This window comes from Solanum verrucosum, unplaced genomic scaffold (assembly GCF_900185275.1).
Source record: "Solanum verrucosum unplaced genomic scaffold, falcon-dt-bn FXZP01000022.1, whole genome shotgun sequence".
NCBI lineage: Eukaryota > Viridiplantae > Streptophyta > Magnoliopsida > Solanales > Solanaceae > Solanum > Solanum verrucosum.
In genome coordinates, this window is record NW_026020086.1 from 3,979,207 (window position 1) to 4,002,125 (window position 22,919).

At 34.0% G+C, this 22,919-nt stretch overlaps 2 protein-coding genes and 1 pseudogene across 2 annotated transcripts; all 3 read left to right on the forward strand.

Annotated features, from left to right (window-relative positions):
- The first annotated feature begins 681 nt into the window (after positions 1-681).
- On the forward strand, positions 682-6,117 carry LOC125824695 (protein MULTIPOLAR SPINDLE 1). The gene is made up of 10 exons (XM_049504088.1): positions 682-910; positions 982-1,039; positions 1,420-1,566; positions 1,666-1,725; positions 1,986-2,071; positions 2,171-2,225; positions 2,784-2,897; positions 3,852-4,044; positions 5,528-5,598; positions 5,843-6,117. The coding sequence occupies exons 1-10, from the start codon at positions 689-691 to the stop codon at positions 6,025-6,027; spliced, it is 1,191 nt and encodes a 396-aa protein (XP_049360045.1). The 5' UTR covers positions 682-688; the 3' UTR covers positions 6,028-6,117.
- Positions 6,118-8,679: 2,562 nt separating this feature from the next.
- On the forward strand, positions 8,680-9,009 carry LOC125824675 (60S acidic ribosomal protein P2-like). The gene has a single exon (XM_049504069.1). It carries the CDS (start codon positions 8,680-8,682, stop codon positions 9,007-9,009), a length of 330 nt encoding a protein of 109 aa, XP_049360026.1.
- A 7,988-nt stretch (positions 9,010-16,997) lies between these two features.
- On the forward strand, positions 16,998-20,180 carry LOC125824676 (late blight resistance protein R1-A-like; annotated as a pseudogene).
- Positions 20,181-22,919: the final 2,739 nt, after the last annotated feature.

A 22,919-nucleotide genomic window follows, 5' to 3' on the forward strand; every position in this document is an offset into this window, starting at 1 on the left:
TATTACTTGATTTCCCGCTCTATTTGACATATCGTAAGAAGGGGTTCAGAACGATCGAGTGTCCTCGTTGTGCTCCTTTGATATGAGTACAATTTAATGTCGATAACCAATGCATTAGTTATGCAGTATCATTTTCTCTTGTATGATTGACCTAACACCTAATATTAATGTAATATTATAGTTTTCAACTCGTTCAACTAAATACTTGTATTATTTTGTATGCTAAAATTTATGCTGGAATTATTTTCTCAAATAGAGCCACCATATTTAACGATCGAAGTGCATAAATACTCGGATTATTGTACCACCATTCAAGTTATATCCGTTATACTTAAAATATTATAATATTATAAGTACACTCATTTCAAAATAATTTTAGACATGTAAGCACATACAATTGCTTCAATTATTATTTTTACTTGAACTTTAGAGAAATATGACTAGTTTAACTATTTTGTGCTTGAATTACGATCATATGTACATGAAGTTTAGTCATTTTTAAACTCTGCATGTGTGAAGTTACTCCAAAATTAATAGACGTTTAAATTTCGTTTAAATATTATGGGAAAACTACGTAACTAAGCAAACATATTTAGTAAAAATACTTTTTAGTCCAAAATCCAAAAAAACTCACGCGAGTAACGTTTTATAAACAAGCTAACTCCCGCCATTTACCACTGTGAGAGAAATGGAGATTTTGAGAGATCAACCGAAGAGCCACTCCGATGAATCGTTCAAACTCGCTATCGCAATGGCACTCGTCCGATCAAAGCTCCTCCACAAGCCTCCGGCAGCAACACCGGCTCCGCCTTCTTCCTCCATCGCCGCCGTTCCTCAACCTGCCGCCGCAGCTTCTTCTTCCTGCGCGCCTCTTTCTCATTCCGATGATGCTGTTAAATGGAAACAAAAAGTTCGATCAATTTCCTTTAATTTCTTCGATTTCCTATTTCTATTATCAGTTACTTAACTTTCATTTTTTAGGCAAAAGAGCGTAAACGAGAAATTCTCAGGCTCAAGGAGGATCTCAAAGTAGCCGAAGGTTAGTTTTTTTAATTTTCGTTATAGTTTATGCTAGATTGTTTAAGTTTATTTCTATTTAAATGTTTATATTGAAATTTTTTGATGATCACTGCAATTTCCTTAGGATCTATTATTATGTGATGGATTCGATTGGAAAATAACAATGTGTAGTTATGACCATCTAGGCTTTACATTTCTGATTATCTTGCTATATTTTGACCTCGAAATTTTGTGAATATGTATGTATGGTAATCAAAATTGAATGATAAGAAGAATAACCTGAAGATTTTTTGTTATGTGTTTGATTTTGATTTACTACTGTGTTGTTTGTATAGGTAGATTCACATTGATCGGCTATTTTGTTTTGATTATTTGTACCTTTTTTTTTCCTGGAGTAAGATGGTTCACAGTGTGATATATTTCCAAAAAGTGCATCATGCAAGTGTTATTTCTTTGATAAGTTGGGATTATTGAGTCCTAAGAAAATTGGAGCTGGTTCTGACCAACGGTTCAGTGATGTGTTGCGGAGAAGATTTCTCAGACAAGGTTTGCATTTTAGGAATGCTGTTGTAGTTATTGGTCTAAAGTTGTCAATTCGGCCTTCATATACATTAGCTGAATTCATTTACTTGTATATTTTTCCAGTGAGGATTAAGGAGAGAAAGAGGAGAAGACCAGATGATTCCTTACTTCACCGCATTTCAGGTGAAAGTTCAGTTAGAGATCTTCTTATGGATGTAATTTTGTCTTTACTTTTGATGGTTAACTTGCAAAGTGATGATTTTTAGAAGTTACACTGAGTTGAGATCTTATAATACGTCAGCCATGCTGTGATAAATGTCATATCTTACATGTGCCATAATTTTATCTCTGGAAGACTCTAGGTCATGTTTGGCAAAATTTTCTTAACATGAGTTTTCAGCTATAGATGAGAAGTATGAATATTGTTTTTTCTTATATGGCAGAACATGACAATGAAAATAATGTTGAGCAACTGAGTGCTTCAGTTGATTTTCTTTTGGAGCTTTGTGACACTATTTCTCCTCAAAGTGTATGTTGTTTCAATTAGCCCCAGCTAGTGACACTTTGTTTTATGCTATGAATATCGTTTGTCTCATCTCACTTGGCTTTTGTACCAAATGTGTTACAGTTGGAGGAAGGTAATTTTAAGAACTGGTGCCACCAAGCCGTGGACTTTATTCTTGGTAATGATACAATATTTTCATTTCCTTTTGCCTTCACGTGTACAATTTTTTCATGAGCAACATCTGGAAATTTTTAACTTGAATTCCTGATATGCTTTTCTGTTTGTAATACACCCACGTTTAATGATTTCACAGATGTACTGGTTATATTCTAATTTCTAGTGTTGAGGATTGTGATAGAAGCTGAAATCAAGGGGTTAATAAGTGAATGTATTATCTGTTCTGAAACTTAAATGGAAAAAAACTGTCTAGTGAAGCTTCATCCTAAGATTTGAGTTTTCAAGGAAAGATTGCTCTTTGAGAACCATCTTCATGATTTGTGCTGCCATTTTACATGAAGCTTTCTAATTTTTACTCGAAAATGCAAAAGGTTCACGATTTACCCTTCTTTGTCAACACCTTTTTCCAAGTACCGAACCATTTCACTGCATAGAATGCCTAAATTTCTGAGATTTCAGTTGTAATATTAAGATAGCACCAGATGGGTTCATTGCTGTCTACTCTTCTTTCTTTAGTGATTTCCAAATTCAGCAGTATTTGTATTTTACTACTTTAAAGGTACACTGGCTACAATGACACCAACTGAAAGAAACAGAGAGCCCGTGGAAGGCATTATCAACAGTTTAATCATACGTTTATTGAGAAGAATGTGCAGTGCCTTGCATAGAGATGGTAATAATGTGATCTTCTTTTTATTCATACTAGGTTTTTGAAGACTATCTTCACCTTAGCAGACTGCGGAAGTTTATTTTCTCCTACCTTAATAATGGTAGAACCAGCATGTTCAATTAATTATAAAGATTTTGGTAGATATGTCCCAGTATATGCATATACAGAACTAAGAAATGGTTTCAGCATGATACTGATAAAAGTTCTTTGGTTTGATACGTATTAAATGGAAACAAATCAGTTACTCCTATTATACAATAATGGATGTTTGATTTATTATACTCTGATCGTCCCATTTATGCATCATTGTTAATTTGACTTACAAATTCTAAATAGTAGCAATAAAACAGTAAAGCAGTGGACAAATCATTAAACAAATTTGAATTCTTAAAGTTTATTGAGGTTATATAAAAGATAATATTTGGTAGAGTATTGTAGAAAGTTTTTGGACATGTCAAAATAAATATAGTATCATAAATTTGGACAGAGGCAAGCAATATTTGTGATGAAACTATCTCTTAGTGTAGAAAGACACCTTAAATTTTTTTGCAGAAGAAACAAAAAAATTGGTGTTTCCACACGACATAGATCATGTAAATTCTTTTGGATGGATGCTGAATAATATTTATGAATAAATTATTTATATATGAAGGAACAAACTATTGTAATGATGATTCTGAAAGATTCATTGAATCTAATTCTTATTAGTTTAAAAATATGGATTATATTGAATAGTTAGAAGCAAAGACCATTGAAATCAAAAGAGGACAGACCCTTGTGACCCTGTTATCGTTGGACTGATTATTAGTTTAGTTGGATCATGAGTCTTCACAGCGATTTAAAGTGATTTTTGCTCTTGGACAGCAGCATTTTCATTATTAAATTCCTCAATGTAACTTACTTATATTTCCTTCTATATGGCTTCTTAACTCTTGATTCCCTAATGATATGATTCAGACTCTCATCACTTTGACGCTGATGTTCAGTTCTATATTCAACATTTGATGCGTAAGGTCGGAAATGAGGCTTTTGTCGGCCAGTGTCTAATATTTGCAGTTTCTCAAAGGATTTCTGCAATGGCAGAAAGTTTGCTTTTCATGGATCCATTTGATGATGCCTTTCCAAGTATGCATAATTCTATGTACATGATGTAAGTCCCACCAGCTTGTATAAAGTTGTCTTTAATTATCTGGCTTTATTGTTCTTTTATGCTTCTGTTTTGTAGTTGTTTCTAACTTTCTTATCACATAATAGAGGGCTGCAGAAGGGAAACAGAAGGGAGAAGGGGGCAGTGGGAGTCAAACCCATACATATTGTGGGAGATCCCAACTGGTACCTCTAGGCTATAAGCCTGGCTTCTTGTTTGTTAAATGCTGTCTTCCTTCAGTCATTGAAATTTGTTTCTATGCTGGTAATAATGGGATGAACAATCTGACTTCTCTATAACTATCCTCTATAACGACATTTCACTATAACAACCATTTGTTACATGAAACTAATCTTTCATGTTATGTTATATTGTATGTTCTCTATAACAATATTTCACTATAGCTGCCAAAAAATGTCGGAACAAGTGTCTTGTTATAAAGAGGTTCGACTGTCCATTATTTTTGTCCTTACTCTTGACGAAATTTCTTTTCCTTTGTGTATGATAACATATTTTCCTTGTGCAAATATTAATGATGAAAAAAACAAAAAAAAAATCATATGTTATGTTAATTAATTATCTTCCAATTTCAAGCCAATTTCCCATATATTTCTGGTGATATATGTATTAACTATTAAATAACCCAAGTACTGCTGGAAAAGCCATAAAAAATGATGGCACACCAGGGAGAATCGAACACGCAACATGGACATAATTCATCTTTCCATATACTATTTTTTTATTTTGTGTTTCTTGTTTAGAGGTTTGAAAACACTGTAATTTTTATATTAGACCGCTTGTCCCTCCAGACTTCCCGATTTGAAGGTGTTTTTAATCTGAGGATTGGAATTTGTTCCTTGAAATTTGGAGTTCCTATGGGGAGTATGACATTTACTTCGAGTTGGCTGTTCCGTTCTTTCTTTTGTCAGTTACGCTAACATAAAGTTTGAAATGGTTGTCTGTATGTGGTATTGTCATCATTTGCTTCTAGTATCCTCTAGTGGAGTGATCACTACTATATTTTGCGATCATCTTCACAATCTCTTTTTTTATTTTAAATGGCGGTTTTAGCTGCAGGATTACTTGGTGTGTGCTCCCCTTTTCTTTAGTGTAAATAGTTATTCATTGCTTGAAACGCTGCAATAATTAAGTGATCAGAGGCTGTGCCTGCTTCAGACACAAAAAGTAAATTATGCTGCCTGAATTGCCAGATTACTTAGTTAACTTGGGGATGTTCATGTACCTCAAGGTTTATCACCGGAGTTGTGTTTAAACTTCACATTTGGAACCATAGCTTAAGCTTGCTAGATTTCTGTCTGGAAGGGGCTGTAGGAATAATGTGGCATACAGTTTACTGCCTAGTATTTGCTTTTTACTGCATCCACAATTTACTTCTTTTAATTTCTTCATTTCTTTATGAATCTTCTTGAAACTATAACCCATAAAAAGGAGACTAAAATTGTCTAATATACGTTCTCAATTGCAGGATTCAGCTTATTGAATTTCTGGTTTCAGATTATTTGTTAACCTGGTCAAAAGGTGGAGATTTCGACATAAGTGAGCTTCTTCTAATCACTTGGATACATAACACATTTTCTCTCTCTATAACCTATTTCCTCTCCTTCTATCGGGTCTGAGGAGTTCTGCCTCCGTCGGAGGGAAATTACTGCATGTGATATATATTCCCACAAGGATAATTAGCAGGCTCCCATAAATGACCTATCTGGTGAAGGTTATTTTTAATACTGTTAATGATGGAAACGGACCTGACAATATCCATACGTTTGTATTTACTCTGTAGGGCTTTTTGAAGAATGGGTTGTATCAATTCTCCACGGAAGAAAAACATTGGAACTTCTAGAAAACAGGAATTCTCTTTATGTCCTGTACATAGATCGTGTAATCGGAGTTGTGGCCAAGCAAGTGGGACAGTTGTCATTTCTGCAAAAGCTAAACCCACAGATTCTTGAGAACTTGTTTAGCTAAGCACTGACCTGCAGCTTTTCCCTTGTGAACTGTAAGTAGCTTGCTTTCAACACAAATCTTCTTTTCTTGTGCATAGAAAATTCAGCTGTGTCATCGCAAATGCTTTTTTACTTAAAATTCAAGAGTTCTTGGTTAATTAATTAATTCCCAGAGCATCAAAGATCAAAGTTCTTTTAAAGTGAAAGATGCTCTTTAAATGTGAAAATATGAAACAGCATGTAAATAGTAAAATCCACCTATTGAACAAAATCTACATGACATTAGCACACCATCGTGTGCCGAAAGTTGGAACAAAATCCCACATCTCTTTTTGTGGAACCAGATTCCTGGTTGAAATATGTTCCACCAAATTGTCAGCTTAAGCAAATCTTTGACTTCCCGTGGCATCACTATTTTTCATATTCCTTGTCGTAGTTGAGATCTTGCATAAATGAGGTTGTTGGACGGTTTGACTTCTAGCTCTTCGTAGTTTAATCCAGACATGTTCTTTTCTCATTTTCTTCACTTTTCTTTGTGATATTGAGGGTGGCGGGAATCTGAATCAGATAAGTTTACTTATAAACAAAGAGTTCATATTTTAGTACCACCTATTGTCTTTCCCAACTTTAGAGTTGTCCCTGACCCCACCTTGTTCATTTTTCAAACTACATTTTGAAGGGTGATTACTCAGCCCTTAAAACTTTCTCCTGTTTTTGATGGATTACTAATACCAAAAAGTTCGTTATATATTTGAAAGATGCAAAAAAGGTGTATTGTATTGGATACACTTCTGCTTTTTGCTAGATATATAGCGTCCTTCTCGACTTGCATTTAACCAAACTTGCTCCTAGCTACTACATTGTACATCATCTCTCTATCTAATTCTTGCATAGTAGACATGATTCAAGCCAAAACCATACTGGTTCTCTCATTATTAGCAACTCTTTTATTGTTCCAATACTGCAAAACCTCTGCTTCTACTGACATTCCACCATCCACTTTCAAGCCTCCAAGCCAAACTCCACCACTGGAGGAGGGGCAACTATGTTGTCCTAAAACTCAAGATATTAATGTCCAGATTAAAAGGAGAGCACGAATAGTTCCTATTACTCCAAATGTGGGTGCTCGTCAAAGATCAAGATCATCATCTGCTATCGGGAAACAAATATCTTCATTGCAAGTGTATTCACCTCTGTTTTATCTCCTTTCATTTAGTTTCTTTTTGCTCTAGTAGCCATGCTAGAGCAGAAATATGGTGAAGGCCGACTTGCTTGACGGCTCAATAAAAGGAAAATTAACACATAAATTAGGCAGTTACCCTGATTTGGTTTTGCTTCTCCCGGTCATCCGTTTTGTGCTATCTTATTACTTGTTAGGACTATATAATGTTGAGTTCTTTTCTACTGTATCCTTTAAAAATTTCTACTAGTGTATCTTAGGCCTTGAGCTTGAATGGATTTGCTTAGCTATCCTTCTTTATTGCTTTAGGACAATTGACAAAGTGACTTTATATTCAAAGGCATCGACGGAAATGTTGCTTTTGACGTGTAAGTTGTAATACATGTTACAGTTTCTCTCTTTTTTAATTAGCAAATGGTATTATAAGATGCTTCCCTTGCATTGCCTCTGCTTTTAGGCAAATATGCTATTAGTAAATAGTGTAGCTGTATTATTGGAATAAAAAATATGATTTGGAACTTTCGGTGGAAATTGATCTTCAATGACCTTTTATAATTTGAATAGAAGAAAATGACTTTTTTCAGAATCCTTAGGTGTTAAAAAATCTAATCTCTTTAGTTTTGGAATACAAAATAATTTTCTTCTTTGGCCCACGTTTTGAAATATATGAGCCAACGAGGAAAAGGCGAAAAGAATGAGAATCAAAAGTTTATACTCTATATTCTACTAATTGATGTTTAAAACAAATAAATAATGAGCTTTATTATAGGTCATAGCCATTTCTAGTATAAAAGGAAGGTTTAATAAAATCATATTTTCAATTTATTTTACTTTTTTTTATATTGTTTCTAATTATATAGATTTCATCCCAAAAGAATATAGAAATTACTCATGTTCAAATTCACATTGAAATTAGATGCATTGGCTATCGTAGACTGAACCCGACCATTCTTTTCATCCCATATGTAAAAAATATGTTATTATGGATTATTTTTTTAGAAATAACATTCAGGAATATCACATGAGTAATTAAATGGCGAAACGATTAATAATTCTAAAATTTTTTATGAATATTTATAAGCAAAAAGGGGTAAAAAAGTGCACATCAAGAAAATGAACGCTAAATGTGCTTATCTTAAGGACTAAAATTGAATTTATCAATAACCAAGTGATCAAAAGTGCTATTATAAGTTACCATTCTAAAAAAAAAACAAGTGCTATTATACTAACCCTTTTTGAAATTTCTTGCATTAATTTTTGGTAATGAAATTAGAAAAAAAGGAAAAAATCTTTATCCTAACATAATGAAGGTTATATTTTTGTCTTTAAGAATTATTATTACTTACGTTACTTGTACACCAAAAAACCAAAAAAAGAAAAAAAAACACCTTTAAAACACCAAACAACGCTATATATTCTCAAAAACCCCAAACCCTAAACCACTCTTTGTTCCCAAGTTTTCACCAAGTCCAAAAAAAAAAAAAACTCAAAAAAATGAAGGTGATCGCCACCTACTTGTTGGCTGTGTTGGGTGGACACACCAATCCCACGGCGGAGGATTTGAAAGCAATTCTCTCCTCCGTCGGAGCGGAAGCTGATGATTCAAAAATTGAGTTATTATTATCTCAAGTCAAAGGAAGAGACCTTGCTGAACTTATTGCTGCCGGAAGAGAGAAGCTAGCTTCAGTGCCTTCTGGTGGTGGTCTTGTGGTAGCTAGTGGTGGTGCTGCTGCTGCAGCGGTGGCGGAGAAGGAGGAGGAAAAGAAAGTGGAAGAGAAAGAAGAGTCTGATGAAGAGGATTTTGTTCTCGATATCTTTGGTTAGACGAAGAAGTTTAAGTTTTATGTGCTGACAATATAGCTGCAATTCAAATTATTCATATTGGAATTGAAGTTGACGTTCTGTTTAATTTTTCTAGTTATTTGGTTTTATGTCTAAGTTTATATGCTTGTTCAATTTTCTTCTGTTCTTTTTATTTTTATTTTTAGTGTGTTGTTTTTTTAAATAAAGTTTTGTGTTGTGTTATTTGATCATCTTTTACTTCCTCCAGACTTATAATATCTCTAATATTAGAGTTGACATAAGTTATGGTTTTGAATCTTACCCCAACGATTAGATATAAAAAATTCAACATGAAAACATGTCGAGAATACAATTAAACAACTAAAAATTTGCTATTAATTAACCATTTGAATCATGTAAGTAGAAATCATGTATAGACTAATCTTACTGTTAGCATTTTTAATTAAGTTTTATATAATTTTATATCTGATTTTATCCCCACCTAGTATTCTATCATGTAAAGGAATATTAGATGCGACCCTAGAGCCTTTTTGGCAAAGACGGAAAATATGTCACGAAACACAAATTATCTTGAATTTTTGCTATGTATTAGTTAGTTCATTAATTTTTAACCTATTAAATTAAGCTCATTGTCTATATAATTCGGAAGCAATATCACCAAGATATTTATGAGCCACATATACGAAAAACTGAGAAAATCATCTAATACCTATAAAATGACTCCTAAATGTCGAAAATATGTGTAAAAAATGGCAAGACTTCACGTAGTGCTCCCTCAACTCCCTACGGAGGGTTACGAAAAACTGAGAAAATTGCCTAATACCTATAAAATGACTCCTAATGGCTAATATGTGTAAAAAATGGTGAGGATTCACGTACTGCTTCCCCCAGTTCTGTACAGAGGGTTCTCTAAAGGTTTTGCAAAATAATCATCTGGAAGCAAAATCTCCAAAATATTCATTGACCAACACACACGAAAAACTGAGAAAATCGCCAAATTCCTATAAAATGACTCCTAAATTCCCAAAATATGTGTAAGTAATGGTGAGGCTTCACGTACTGCTCCCCCAACTCCCTACGGAGGGTTCTATAAAGGTTTTGCAAAAAAAAAATCGTCCGGAAGCAATATCTCCAAAATATTCATGGGCTAACACACACGAAAAACTGAGAAAACCACCTAATTCCTATAAAATAGCTCCTAAATGCCAAAAATATTTGTAAAAAATGGTGAGGCTTCACGTACTGCTCCCCCAACTCCCTACTAAGGGTTCTTTGAAGGTTTTTCAGAAAAATCATCCAGAAGCAATATCACCAAAATATTCTTGGGTTAACACACACGATAAACTGAGAAAATCACCTACTTCCTATAAAATGGCTCCTAATTGCCCAAAATAAGTGTAAAAATAGTGAGGCTTCACTACTGCTCCCCAACTCCTTGCAGAGGATTCTGTAAAGGTTTTACAAAAAAATCATCCGGAAGCAATATCACAAAAATATTCATGGGTAACACACACGAAAAACTGAGGAAAATCGCCTAATACTTATATAATGGCTCCTAAATGCCCAAAATATCTGGAAAAAACGGTGAGGCTTCACGTACTAGTCTCCCAACTCCCTACGGAGGGTTCTGTAAAGGTTTTTTTTTATAAAAATCATCCAAAAGCAATATCACCAAAATATTTATGGTCTAACATACACGAAAAATTGAGAAAATAGCCTAATTCTTATAAAATGGCTCTTAAATGTCCAAAATATGTGTAAAAAATAGTGAGGCTTCACGTATTGCTCTCCCAACTATCTACGGAGGGGTCTATGAAGGTTTTACAAAAAAAATCATCCGAAAGCAATATCACCAAAATAATCATAGGTGTTAACCCTCGAAAAACTGAGAAAATCTCCTAATACCTAAACATGACTCTTAAATGCCCAAAATATGTGTAACAAATGACGAGACTTCACGTTCTGCACCCCCAATTCCCTACGGAGGGTTCTATAAAAGTTTTGCAAAAAAACATCTGAAAGAAAAATCACTAAAATATTCATGGGCTAACACACACGAAAAATTGAGAAAATCGCCAAATTCCTATAAAATGGTTCCTAAATGCCCACAATATGTGTAAAAATGGTGAGGCTTCATGATTTGCTCCCGCAACTCCCTACAGAGGGTTCTGTAAAGGTTTTGCAAAAAAATTATCCGTAAGCAATATCACCAAAATATGCATGGATAACAAATGAAAAACAAATAAAATCGCCAAATTCCTATAAAATGACTCATAAATGCCTAAAATATGTGTAAAAAATTATGAGGCTTCACTTACTGCTACCCCAACATCCTACAGAGGGTTCTGTAAAGGTTTTGCAAAAAAATATATCCAAAAGTAATATCACTAATATATACATAGGCTAACACACACAGAAATTTGAGAAAATCACCTAATACCTATAAAATGACCCCTAAATGAATATGTGTAAAAAAAGGTGAGGCTTCACGTACTGCTTCCCCAACTCCCTACGGAGGGTTCTGTAAAGGTTTTGCAAAAAAATCATCTAAAGGCAATATCATTAAAATATTAATGGGCTAACACACACGAAAAATTGAGAAAATCGCCTAATTCCTATAAAATGGCTCCTAAATGCCAAAAATATGTGTAAAAAATGGTGAGGCTTCACGTACTAGTCTCCCGACTCCCTACGGAGGGTTCTGTAAAGGTTTTTCAAAAAAATCATCCAGAAGCAATATCACCAAAATATTCATGGGCTAACATACACAAAAAACTGAGAAAATCACCTAATTCTTATAAAATGGCTCATAAATGCCCAAAGTATGTGTAAAAAATAGTGATTTTTCACATACTGCTCTCATAACTATCTACAGAGGGTTCTATGAAGGATTTGCAAAAAAATCATCCGGAAGCAATATCACCAAAATATTAATGCGCTCACCCATGAAAAAACTGAGAAAGTCTTCTAATACGTATAAAATGGCTCCTAAATGCCCAAAATATGTGTAAAAAATTGTGAGGCTTCACATACTGCTCCCTCAACTCCCTACAGAGGGCTTTGTAAAGGTTTTGCAAAAAATCACTAGAAGCAATATCACCAAAATATTCACGAGCTAACACACACGAAAAACTGAAATATCGTCTAATACCTATAAAATAACTCCTAAATAACCAAAATATATGTAAAAATTGTGAGTCTTCACGTACTTCTCCCCCAAGTCCGTAAGGAGGGTTCTGTAAAGGTTTTGCAAAAGAATCATCGGGAAGGAATATCACCAAAATATTCAAGGGCTAACACACACAAAAAAAATTAGAAAATCGCCAAATCCCTATAAAATGGCTCCTAAATGCCCAAAATATGAGTAAAAAATGGTGAGGCTTCACATACTCCCCCTATTCCCTACAAAGGGTTTTGTAAATGTTTTGAAAAAAAATCATACGAAAGCAATATCTCCAAAATATGAATGGGCTAATAGACACAAACAATTGAGAAAATCTCACAAATTCCTACAAAATGGCTTCTAGCTGACCAAAATATGTGTAAAAAAATAGTGAGGCTCCATGTACTGCTCCACCAACTCTCTACAGAGGGTTTTGTAAAGGTTTTGCAAAAAAATCATCCAGAACCAAAATCACCAAAATATTTATAGGATAACACACGAAAAATTGAGAAAATCGCCTAATTCCTATAAAATGGCTCCTAAATGCCCAAAACATGTGAAAATTGGTGAGGCTTCACGTACTGCTCCCACAACTCCCTACAGAGGATTCTGCAAAGTTTTTGCAAAAATAATATCTCAAAAATATTCATGGGATAACACACACAAAAAACTGAGGAAAATCGCCTAATACTTATAAAATGGCTCCTAAATACCCAAAATATATGTAAAAAATGGTGAGGCTTCATGTACTAGTCTCCCAACTCTCTACGGAGGGTTCTGTAAAAGTTTTGCATAAAAATAATTCTGAAGCAATATCACCAAAATATTCATGGGCTAACATACATGAAAAACTGAGAAAATCACCAAATTCCTATAAAATGGTTCCTAAATATCTAAAATATGTGCAAAAAATGGAGAGGCTTCACGTACTGCTCCACCAACTCCCTATTGAGGTTTATCTAAAGGTTGTACAAAAAAATCGCCAAGAAGCAAAATTACCAAAATATTCATAGGCTAACATATAGAAAAAAATTGAGAAAATTGTCTAACACTTATAAAATGACTCGTAAATGTTTAAAATATGTGTAAAAAATGGCGAGGCTTCACGTACTGCACACCCAACTCCCTACGAAGGGTTCTGTAAAGGTTTTACAAAAAAATTATCCGAAAGAAAAATCACTAAAATATTCATGGTCTAACATACATGAAAAATTGAGAAAATCGCCAAATTCTTATAAAATGGCTCTTAAATATCCAAAATATATGTAAAAATGGTGAGGCTTCACGAGTTGCTCCCTCAATTCCCTACGGAGGGTTTTGTATAAAAATCATCTGGAAGTAAAATCACAAAAATATTCATGGGCTAACATACACGAAAAATTGAGAAAATTGCCAAATTCCTATAAAATGGCTCCCAAATGTCCAAAATATGTGTAAATAATGGTGAGGCTTCACGTACTGGTCACCCAACTCCCTACAGAAGTTTCTGTAAAAGTTTTGAAATAAAATTGTTCGAAAGCAAAATCACCAAAATATACATGGGCTAACATACACGAAAAACTAAGAAAATCGCTAAATTCCTATTAAATGTCTAAAATATGTGTAAATCATGGTGAGGCTTCACTTACTGCTCCCCCAACTCCCTACGGAGGGTTCTGTAAAAGCTTTTCAAAAAAACTATACGGAAGCAATATCACCAAAATATTCATGGGTCCTAAATGTCCTAAAATCACCAAAATATTCATGGATTAACATACACGAAAAAACTGAAAAAATTGACAAGTTCCTACAAAATGGCTCCTAAATGTCCAAAATATGTGTAAATAATGGTGAGGCTTCACGCACTGCTCACCCAACTCCCTACGGAGGATTCTATAAAAGTTTTGCACAAAATCATCCAGAAGTAAAATCGCCAAAATATTCATGGCTAACACACACGAAAAACTGGGAAAATCGTTAAATTCCTATGAAATGGCTCCTAAATGCCCAAAATATGTGTAAAAATGGTGAGGCTTCACGTACTGCTCCCCCAACTCCTTACAGAGGGCTCTGTAAAGGTTTTGAAAAAAAATCGTCCATAAGCAAAATCACCAAACTATTCATGGACTAACACACGAAAAACTGAGAAAATCGCATGGTACCTATAAAATGGCTCCTATACGACCAAAATACGTGTAAAAAATTGTAAGCCTTCACGTATTGCTCCCTCAACCCCGTACGGAGGGTTATGTAAAGATTTTTTGAAAAAAAATCATCTAGAAGCAATATCACCAAAATATTCATGAGCTAATATACACGAAAACTGAGAAAATCACCAAATTCATATAAAATGGCTCCTAAATGTCCAAAATATATGTAAAAAATGGTGAGGCTTCACGTACTGCTCCCCGACTCCCTACAGAGGGATCTGTAAAAAGTTGTGCATAAAAATCGTTCGGAAGCAAAATTACCAAAATATTTATGGGCTAACACACGAAAAACTGAGAAAATCACCAAATTCGTATAAAATGGCTTGTAAATTCCCACAATATGTGTATAAAATGACGAGGCTTCACGTACTGCTCCACCAACTACCTATAGAGGGGTTTATAAAGGTTTTTCAAAAAAATAAAATTGAAGCAATATCACCAAAATATTCATGTGCTAACACACACAAAAAACTGAGAAAATTGCATAATACTTATAAAATGGCTCCTAAATGTCCAAAATATGTGTAAAAAATGGTGAGACTTCACGTACTGCTCCCTCAACTCCCTATGGAGGGTTTTGTAAAGTTTTTTTTTTCATAAATATCATCCGGAAGCAATATCACCAAAATATTCATAGGCTAACATACAGGAAAAACTAAGAAAATTGCTAAATTCTTATAAAATGGCTCCTTAATGTCCAAAATATCTGTAAAAAATGATGAGGCTTCACGTATTGCTCCCCCAATTCTCTATGGAGGTTTATGTTAATGTTTTGCAAAAAAATCGTTCAAAAGCAAGATCACCAAAATAGTTATGGGCTAACACACACGAAAAACTGAGAAAATCACTAAATTCCTATAAAATGGCTCCTAATACTCCCAAAATATGTGTATAAATTGTGAGGTTTCACGTACTGCTCCCCCAACTCCCTACGGAGGGTTATGTAAAAGTTTTCCAAAAAATCATCTGGAAGCGAAATCACCAAACTATTTATGGGCTAACACACACGAAAAACTGAGAAAATCGCATAATACCTATAAAATAACTCATCTATGACCAAAATACGTGTAAAAATGGTGAACCTTCACGTACTGCTCCCTCAACTCCGTATAGAGGGTTTTGTAAAGATTTTGCAAAAAAATCATCTAGAAGCAATATCACCAAAATATTCATGGGCTAATACACGAAAAGTTGAGAAAATCACCAAATTCCTATAAAATGACTCCTAAATGTCCAAAATATGTGTAAAAAATGGCGAAACTTCACATACTGCTCCCCCAACTCTCTACGGAGGGTTTTGTAAAGGTTTTGCATAAAAATCATCCGGAAGCAATATCACCAAAATATTCATGGGCTAACATACACGAAAAACTGAAAAAATCGCCAAATTCCTATAAAATGGCTCCTAAATGTCCAAAATATGTGTAAAAAATGGTGAGGCTTCACGTGCTGCTCCCCCAACTCCCTACGGAGGGTTCTGTAAAAGTTTTGCAAAAAAATTATCCGAAAGCAATAGCACCCAAATATTTATGGGCTACACACACGAAAAACTGAGAAAATCTCCAAATTTCTATAAAATGGCTCCCAAATACCCAAAATATGTGTAACAATGATGAGAATTCACGTACTACTCCCCCAACGCCAAATATCTTGTAAGAATCTCTATTAGGACTTTAATACGTCTCCTTTTGCCACTACAAACGGGTAGACCTTTTACACACTTTCTAAAATCCCGACTGAAAATGACAATTAAAGACTATTTGTATAATTAGTTGTTATGTAATTGCTTGCACAAAGGAAGCAGTATGTACTTTGTGTTGCCATATCTTGTCTTATTTATCTTTCTGTAGATGCAGATCCAGTCTCAGATGAACTCTTATAATTGTACGTGTAACTCCAATTATCGATTTCAATACGATATGAGTTCATTACAACATGTCATTCTGAGCCAGGCACCTGTGAAAACGGAGAATATAATGACAAAGAACAACTTAGCTCACAAGTATGATATGTGTCTTCACTCTCCTTTGATCATTGTAGACTACTGAAGACTCTTGTTTCAGAAAAAGAAACAAATGCTCTAGTTTTTGGACGGTAGAGGCACCAATGTCCCATAAGTATGATAGAATGTATCTGTATATCATTTATGATTATTCACAGGTATATTTATCATTTTTCTCTTAATAAATTATAATGTGAAAATTAAGGTAATCAACCAACTGAACTACTAACCATCCTTTCCTTCCACATAATTTGATTAATCATTGGGAATGGACACTAACCTTCCAATTAATTAGTTGTCTCTCTGCTACTTCATTAAATAATGCAACCATTGACTTTGAAAGCCAATGGGAATGCATATTGTCTGCCAATGTATTAGCTGTCTAGTTAATCCAATCCTTTGGTTAAACCATAATTAGTTCTTTGAATATAGTTATGAACAACTCTTTTTCTAGGATTGGATCAGAACTTTGAGATACAAAAAGGCAAAAGAAGATGGAACTTGCTTGATTGAAAATAGTAAGATAAATTAACTTTCTATTGCTTTACAAAATCTCTAAATTGTTATATATATATATATATATATATTGATACTATACAACAGTTGAATTATTAATCCATTTTGCGTCAACTTGCAGAGTTGATGAACTTGCGATATGTTGGATCATCTAAGAAGGATGAAGAAGAGTGGATCAGCTGGCTTCAAGATTGATAAACTTGAAATGCACCTAAGATTTTTGAAAACCTTTATCATGTATCATCATCTTGTTTTGCCTAATTTCTTAGTCAAAATCACAGAGAAGGCCAAATCCACTGTTAAAATGCTTCACATAGTTTTTAGTGGAATTCCAGATGAATGCAAAAGTAACCTTAACATGGAAAGGCTAGAATCAGAGCTTCTGGAATCCATTTTAAGGTACAATTATGATCAGTTGAAAGATTCCTATCTGCCAGAATATATGGATTGCCTCGGCAAGAATCTAAAATGACGTACTAATAATGTACCTGGAAAGGAACCATTCTTTTAAAAATGAAGAAATCCTTAGATTTATAAAGCAACTGAAAATTGTTCAAAAGAAAATTAAATTTTTGAGATATGTATATGTCTCAGAGATAAATGGTTGTGTCGAGCATGAGAAGCTGAAAGGTCTGGATACCCGAATCCAGTTCATGGCTGACAATGTCGGACAAATATGTTTTTATTTTTGGGTTTGTGGGAATGAGGATGAAGAAGAAACAGATTCAGAAGAAACATTTTACGAAGAAACATTTTATGAAGAAACATTTTACGAAGAGGATGAAAAAGAAAAAAGACTCAGAAGAAGATGAAGAAGAAACGGATTCAGAAGAAACAGATTCTGAAGAGGATGAAGAAGAAATGGATTCAGAAGAAACAGATTCAAAAGAGGATGAGAATGATATCTCGAGAAAGCCTTGTTATCTACTTTTCCTGGTTGTGCTAGTGGAGCTGGAAATGCAAAAGATTATTCTTGGTGAACTAAAGACTTCAAAGTTTGCTCAATCAAGAACTTTCAAGGATAAGATATTACCAAAAGGATTTTCATATCATCTATGTAATCTGCTGGTGTATCTTAGAAATCAAAAGCTTAAGAAACTTCCTACTAATGTCACTGCTCGAAACATTGATGTGGCAATAGAGTTCTTGTTGGTTTTTCTCAGTGATGTGCCTAATCATGTTATTAATGGCAATGGGCTGAATGAAGTCTTAGCAAACATTGGAGTTCTTGTGGGAGACATACTATGTGTAATTCAAATGCTTCTTGCAGAATCTACAATCAAAGAAGACTCTAGCGAAATTGATCTTGACACGATGCAAATATTGGAGAAAATTGAAGATCTAAAGGCACAAGTGGAGGAGAGGTACAAATCCTTAAAATACAGTCTATCTAATTATGAGTTCCCCGCTGTTGGTGGATTGAACTTTCTTGATTCTCTTCTAAGGAAATTGAATGAGATGTTGAAATCTGAATCAATTTTAGATTTCCTGATGAAGCCCCATATTGGTATTTTAGAGAAAAAGCTTTCATCTCTAACATCTGTTTTCAGAGATGTCGCAAAGGTGCAGCATAAACATGATGAAATTCTTAAAGATCTTCAGAGGCGTGCTGTCAATTTGGCATATGAAGCTGAAGTATCCATCGACTCTATACTTGTTAAATATAATGCTCTTTGGCATTCTTTTTGTTCACTTCCTGCAATCATAGAAGAGATCAATCATATTAATGTGGAGGTGACAAAGATGGGGTCGGTGAACCTTGCTTTGAGGCCATTCTCTGTAGTTGAGCCATCTAAACATCTGCCACCTCAACATAGCAATGTTATGAATGATGAGGACGATATTGTTGGTTTTGAGGATGACACAAAAATAATAATTCAGCATCTGATACGAGGGAAAAGTGAGCTAGCTGTCATCCCTATTGTTGGGATGGGAGAGAAAGGTAAAACAACTTGTGCTAAGAAGTTGTATAATAATGACATCATTGTTTCTCATTTTGATGTTAGAGCATGGGGCCTCATTTCTCAAACATATAACCGGATAGAGCTATTACAAGATATTTTCAGTCAATTAACTTGTTCCAAGGGAGAGAAGGATGACGTCCTTGCTGAAATGTTGAAGAAAAAATTAACGGTAAAGAGATATCTCATTGTATTGGATGATATGTGGGATGGTATGGCATGAGATGACTTAAGGCTTTGTTTTCCAGATGTTGGAAATAGAAGCAGAATAGTCCTAACAACTCGACTTGAGAAAGTGGCTAAGCAAGCGAAGCACCATACTGATCCTTATTATCTTCCATTCCTAAAACCCGATGAGAGTCTAAAGTTGTTGCAGAAAAAGGTGTTTCAACAGGAAGGTTGCCCGCCTGAACTACAAGATGTGAGTCAAGCGGTTGCAGAAAGATCCAAAGGACTATCTCTGGTGATTATCTTGATAGCTGGAATTATCAAAAGGAAGAAAATGGAAGTGTCTTGGTGGGATGAGGTTAAAAATTCTCTGCTTTCCTATCTTGGTGAGTCCGAAGGATATTGTCTTTCAACTATGCAGTTAAGTTACAACAACTTACCCGATCATTTAAAGCCTTGCCTTCTTTATATGGGGATGTTTCCGGAGGATGCAAGAATTTCAGTGTCTAAATTGATAAGTTTATGGATAGCAGAAGACTTTGTGCAGAACATTGAATCAATAGAAGAGGCAGCTGAAGGTTACTTGACGGAGCTCATTAGCAGTAACGTGGTAATGGTTTCAAAGAGAGGATATAATGGTAAGGTCAAATATTGTCAAGTTCATGATGTAGTGCTTCACTTTTGCTTGGAGAAGAGTAGAAATGAAAAGTTTATGCTGGCAGTGAAGGGGCATGATAGCCAATTTCAATCTTGCGATTGGAAGGAAAGTCGAGTGAGATTCACTTTCAGTGAAGAACTTTCCAAGGATAAGCAAGGTATCTTAGAGCAATCCCTTAAATTGGTAAATTTGAGGAAATTAAGGAGAGTTGTAATTTCCTACTTAGGTATCTCAAGGTGGGATGGCTCGGAGGAATCCTTTCCCCAGCTCGAAACACTTGTTATAAAGAGGTGTGATGACCTCGAGGAGATCCCCCTTAGCTTTGCAGATATTTCAACACTGAAACAGATTAAGTTGATTAAGTGTGAGAACGAATCTCTTAAGGCTTCAGCTGCCAAAATTAAGGAAGATGTTGAAGAGAATAAAGGAAACGATCGTATTGACCTCATTATCAAAGTAAGTAGAAACAAACTCCTAAATATGTTGTGTTTTTGAGCATCTATATGCATCTAATGTGCAAACATTACAGGATTGATGAATCAAGTATGTGCCTGTCGATCTGATGGAAATTTCATACCAACATTCGGAATGAAGATGTGAAATCCTACTAAAGTAGTTCATTTCAGAGTCACAACTTGGAATATAGAAAACTCCAAGGTTTTGATAAGTCTTAGATTTAAGCTCATTGACATGATACTTTACTATGTACTTAAAATTTTGAAGTTTGTTATTGTGCCAGCTATTGAAATATAGTATATATTTTTTTTCACTACTGCTCCTTTCATTTACTTGACACAGTAGGAGACTAGATAGTTGTCCACTATACTAAAAATAGTTGTCCAACATTACTTGTTCAGTTTAGAAAATCAAGAGATAATTTACCGTTCGTGTCTATTCTGCCCTTGCTATTAAATACTAGTTATCATCTAATACATTCTTCAAGGTATTATATTTAATAAAGTCAATGGATAGAATAATAATATTACCCCTATTATTTATTGTTTCTTAAGGGGTGTGTCAAGTCAATAGTGGACAACTATTGTTGGACAGAGGGAGTAGATGTTATAATAAGTTGATGGGCAGGATATCCGTGAACTTGTGTTATGTATTGTAACTTTTTCTTTATGTTCCTCTCCTATTTGGACTATTTCAATGTGTGATTCGACTAAAATGCTTGCCAGTCTAAATGGTTGTCAATCCTTTTTTTGACCTGCCCTCATCGGTCTGCCCTCCATTATTAGCATCACACATTGGATATGGAGTTAAAGATCTCACACAGTCAGTACTCAACTATGAACTCTTCTCTCAGAAAGTCACTCAACTTTGGTTTTTAACTCAAAAGTCACTCAACTATGAATTCGTTTCTCAAAAAGTCACTCCACTATAAATTTTTTTCAGAAAGTCACTCAACTTTGAATTTTAACCCAAAAGTCACTCACTCAAGACTCAACTATGAATGTTTTATTTATAAAGTCACTCAACCATTGTTTTACTTACAAAGTCACTTAACCTATTCAAGTAATTACTTTTAATTACAATTTACTTTAATGAAATTTTTATTCCTAAGTAATTTTTTTAAAAAAAAGTATCCATTTGTATTGCCAATTATACCATGCTTAAAAAATATCCAATTTCACCGTTAGTATACTATGCTTAATTTTTATTTTTTTCAAACTGAAACTATGTTCTATAAACACATATTATACATAGTGTAGAAAAAATAATAATCAAAACACATGGAATTTAAAGGTTCTTAAAATAATAAATCCTAACTATTATATTTGGGGGAAAAGGTAAAATAAAAGGATCAATATTATATTCTTAGTGGATCAAGTCAAGTAGGTGGGTCATCTTTTTACAATTTTAGTTAGAAATAAAAATTTCAATTAAAAAAATTAATTGAATAGGTTGAATAACTTTGTAAGTAAAACACTCTTAGTTAAGTGACTTTTGAGTTAAAAATCAAAGTTAAGTGACTTTCTGAACAAAGAATTCATAGTTGAGTGACTTTCTGAGAAAATAAATCATAGTTAAATGACTTTTGAGTTAAAAATCAATATTGAGTGACTTTTCGAGAGAAGAATTCATAGTTGAGTGATCATCTTAGATATTATTGGGTGTCTTTTTGTTTAAAGTAAATGACTACTAGTGGGTCTTTTTTTTTTATAATAATATATTATGGAAAAAAATTTATTCTATGAGAGGCATAGATATTAGGTGGCAGACAATACTTGTGTGAGGTCCTTCTATGCTTTGCCAAGGGGATTTTTGATCTCACTTGCAAGAAAAATGGCCTAAAGGTCCTACTTTTTTCTCTAATCTCTCTCCCTCCTTCGTCCAAATTTTCTTCTTATGCTATTTAAAATTTGCTAACGTAATTTTTGTTATGTTTTTCGGCTATTTGGTTGTCATTTTTAATAGAAAATATGATCATATAAAAATAATAATTAATTAACAAATACAAAAAAAATAACATAAAATGTACTTCTGACATTATCAAAATAAAAAAATAAATACAAAAGAATTTGATTATTATAAAGACAATCACATGAATATGAATTAAGAGTCCAGAAGATTAATATCTATCATAATCTTTTTATTATTATTTTTAAATATGTATTTATATAGTTCATGTGAATCAAAGTGGTGAATTGTTTATGGACAATTTGATGCAGCAAGTCGATGTTTCTGGCATTGGGAATTTTAATCTCGAATCTTTAAATGAGGTCCCCCAACATGTTGAAAAATCGGTACATCAAACCAAGGAAATTGTAGTTTCAACTGCTTTGAATACAAGTGAGGACGTTGATGACTCATTAGCAATAATGCTGGACAAGGATTTGAACAAAGAGAGAGGAACTTGCAGCAAAGAGAACTGGAACATGGTTATACATAGGAAGGCATCATCTAATGTTTCTCCAGGTTCGCGAAGTAATTCCTCAAATGATCTATTATGCTCGAATAGTTTTGATGATTTCTTGAAGGATACCGTTAAAGATGGTAATGTTATGGCTCCAACATTACACATTTCTAATCCTGAAGTAAACAAGATTATTCAAGAATGTGAGGCTGCCATGGCACTCAAATCCAATTTAGCGATCAAGACACCCATAGTCACTTTGAACACCTTCGCTCACGAGGTCCTTACCCAATCTTTAGAGTCGTTTAGGGAACTTCAAGGTGAATCTGGACAACTCATTTTGTCCAAAGGAAATGACAAAGATTTGGTGAAAGGTATGTCATCACTTTCTCAAGCTAATCTCACAAATAATTT